The 2,500-nt window shown below is 56.6% G+C and overlaps 1 protein-coding gene across 1 annotated transcript in view; it reads right to left on the bottom strand.

Moving 5' to 3' along the window:
• The window catches only part of LOC307261589 (TNF receptor-associated factor 3-like), a gene marked incomplete at its 3' end in the record, with an annotated part of 15,812 nt that overhangs the window by 5,926 nt on the left and 7,386 nt on the right, over positions 1-2,500 (bottom strand). The window contains exons 3-4 of the mRNA XM_080042170.1: positions 1,389-1,557; positions 468-519 (exon numbers count right to left, since the gene is read on the bottom strand). Of these exons, the coding sequence (XP_079898296.1) occupies positions 468-519; positions 1,389-1,557 (221 nt within the window). The remainder of the gene's footprint in view (positions 1-467; positions 520-1,388; positions 1,558-2,500) is intronic.

Genomic DNA, 2,500 nt, shown 5'->3' with positions numbered 1-2,500 from the left:
CGATAGCAGCAGCAGCAGCTACCACGCAGGGTGCAAGCTAACTATCAGGAGACATTTAGGGTTCAGTGTCTCTTTGCCCAGGGACACTTGGACATGTGGCGGGGAGACGGGGGATCCAACCACCGACCCTGTAACCCAGTGGACGACCGCCCTACACACTTCACCACAGACAGTACAAACAGTACTGTCTGTGGTGAAGTGTGTAGGGCGAGACAGGGGAGAGGGGGAGAGACAGGGGGAGAGAGAGAGACAGACAGGGGGAGAGACAGGGAGAGAGAGAGAGAGAGACAGACAGGGGGACAGACAGACAGACAGGGGGAGAGACAGGGAGAGAGAGAGAGACAGACAGGGGGAGAGACAGACAGACAGGGAGAGAGACAGGGGGAGAGACAGGGGGAGAGAGAGAGAGACAGACAGACAGACAGACAGTATATCATTATGACGTCATGCTGCTGTGATGTCACTACCTTGTCCTTGAACAGAGGTTCCATGTCGGCCGGACACACGGGGTTCTGATGGCTGAGGAGAGAAGAGGAAAGAGTTAGTGTCTGTCTGTCTGTCTGTCTGTCTGCCTGTCTGTCTGTCTCTCTCCCTCCCTGTCTGTCTCCCTCCCTCCCTCCCTGTCTGTCTGTCTGTCTGTCTCCCTCCCTCTCTCTCTCTCTCCCTCCCTCCCTCCCTCTCTCCCTCCCTCCCTGTCTGTCTCTCTCCCTCCCTCCCTGTCTCTCTCTCTCCCTCCCTCCCTCCCTCCCTGCACTAACCTGAGTATGTCATTGATGCAGCTCTGACAGAAGCGGTGTCCACACTCTGTCTGTCGAGGCTGACAGAGCACACAGCGACACACCTCACACAGATACTTCGACTGTCTGTCTGTCTGTCTGTCTGTCTCTCTCTCTCTCCCTCCCTCCCTCCCTCACTCCCTCTCTCCCTCCCTCCCTGTCTGTCTGTCTGTCTGTCTCTCTCTCTGTCTCTCTCCCTCCCTCCCTCCCTGTCTCTCTCTCTCCCTCTCTCCCTGTCTCTCTCTCTCCCTCCCTCCCTGTCTCTCTCCCTGTCTCCCTCTCTCCCTCCCTCCCTGTCTCTCTCTCTCCCTCCCTCCCTGTCTCTCTCTCTCCCTCCCTCCCTCCCTCCCTCCCTCCCTCCCTCCCTCCCTGCACTAACCTGAGTATGTCATTGATGCAGCTCTGACAGAAGCGATGTCCACACTCTGTCTGTCGAGGCTGACAGAGCACACAGCGACACGCCTCACACAGATACTTAGACTGTCTGCCTGTCTGTCTGTCTGTCTGTCTCTCTCTCTCTACCTCCCTGTCTCCCTCCCTCCCTCCCTGTCTCTCTGTCTGTCTCCCTCCCTCCCTGTCTGTCTCTCTCCCTCCCTCCCTCCCTGTACTGACCTGAGTATGTCATTGATGCAGCTCTGACAGAAGCGGTGTCCACACTCAGTCTGTCGAGGCTGGCAGAGCACACAGTGACACGCCTCACACAGATACTTCTGCTCAGGAGCTTCAGCAAAGTGATCGATGAAGCCGCCGAGGACGGGGAGGAAGCCGGCCGGGTGGGGGGCTGGGGGGAGAGAGAGACAGGGTGAGAGAGAGAGACAGTAACACAGTGAGACAGGGCCGGGTGGGGGGCTGGAACACAATAACACAGTAACACAGGGTTAGAGAGACAGACAGACAGACAGACAGACAGCAGGATGGGGGGCTGGGGAGAGAGAGAGACAGGGTTAGAGAGACAGACAGACAGACAGACAGACAGCAGGATAGGGGGCTGGGGAGAGAGAGAGAGACAGGGTTAGAGAGAGACAGACAGACAGACAGACAGACAGACAGACAGACAGGGTTAGAGAGAGAGACAGTAACACAGTGAGACAGGGCCGGGTGGGGGGCTGGAACACAATAACACAGTAACACAGGGTTAGAGAGACAGACAGGGGGGCTGGGGAGAGAGACAGGAACACAGGGTTAGAGAGACAGACAGACAGACAGACAGACAGCAGGATGGAGGGCTGGGGAGAGAGAGAGACAGGGTTAGAGAGAGAGAGACAGACAGACAGACAGCAGGATAGGGGGCTGGAACACAATAACACAGTAACACAGGGTTAGAGAGAGAGAGAGGGTGGGGGGCTGGGGAGAGAGAGAGACAGGGTTAGAGAGAGACAGACAGACAGACAGACAGACAGACAGACAGACAGACAGACAGACAGACAGACAGACAGACAGCAGGATAGGGGGCTGGGGAGAGAGAGAGAGACAGGGTTAGAGAGACAGACAGGGGGGCTGGGGGGAGAGAGAGAGAGACAGGAACACAGTAAGACAGGGTTAGACAGACAGACAGACAGGCAGACAGCAGGATGGGGGGCTAGGGAGAGAGAGAGACAGGGTTAGAGAGAGAGAGACAGGGTTAGAGAGAGAGACAGACAGACCGAGCACAGGGAGGAAACCTGCAGTTTGGGGGGCTGGGGAGAGAGAGACATGTTGTATGTTTGATATTAACATCGTATTAT

The sequence above is a fragment of the Ammodytes marinus genome (genome assembly GCF_949987685.1).
Source record: "Ammodytes marinus genome assembly, chromosome: 15".
Classification (NCBI taxonomy): Eukaryota; Metazoa; Chordata; class Actinopteri; order Uranoscopiformes; family Ammodytidae; genus Ammodytes; species Ammodytes marinus.
The sequence above is the reverse complement of the archived record's forward strand: the minus strand, read 5'-3'. Positions and strand labels throughout refer to the sequence as shown.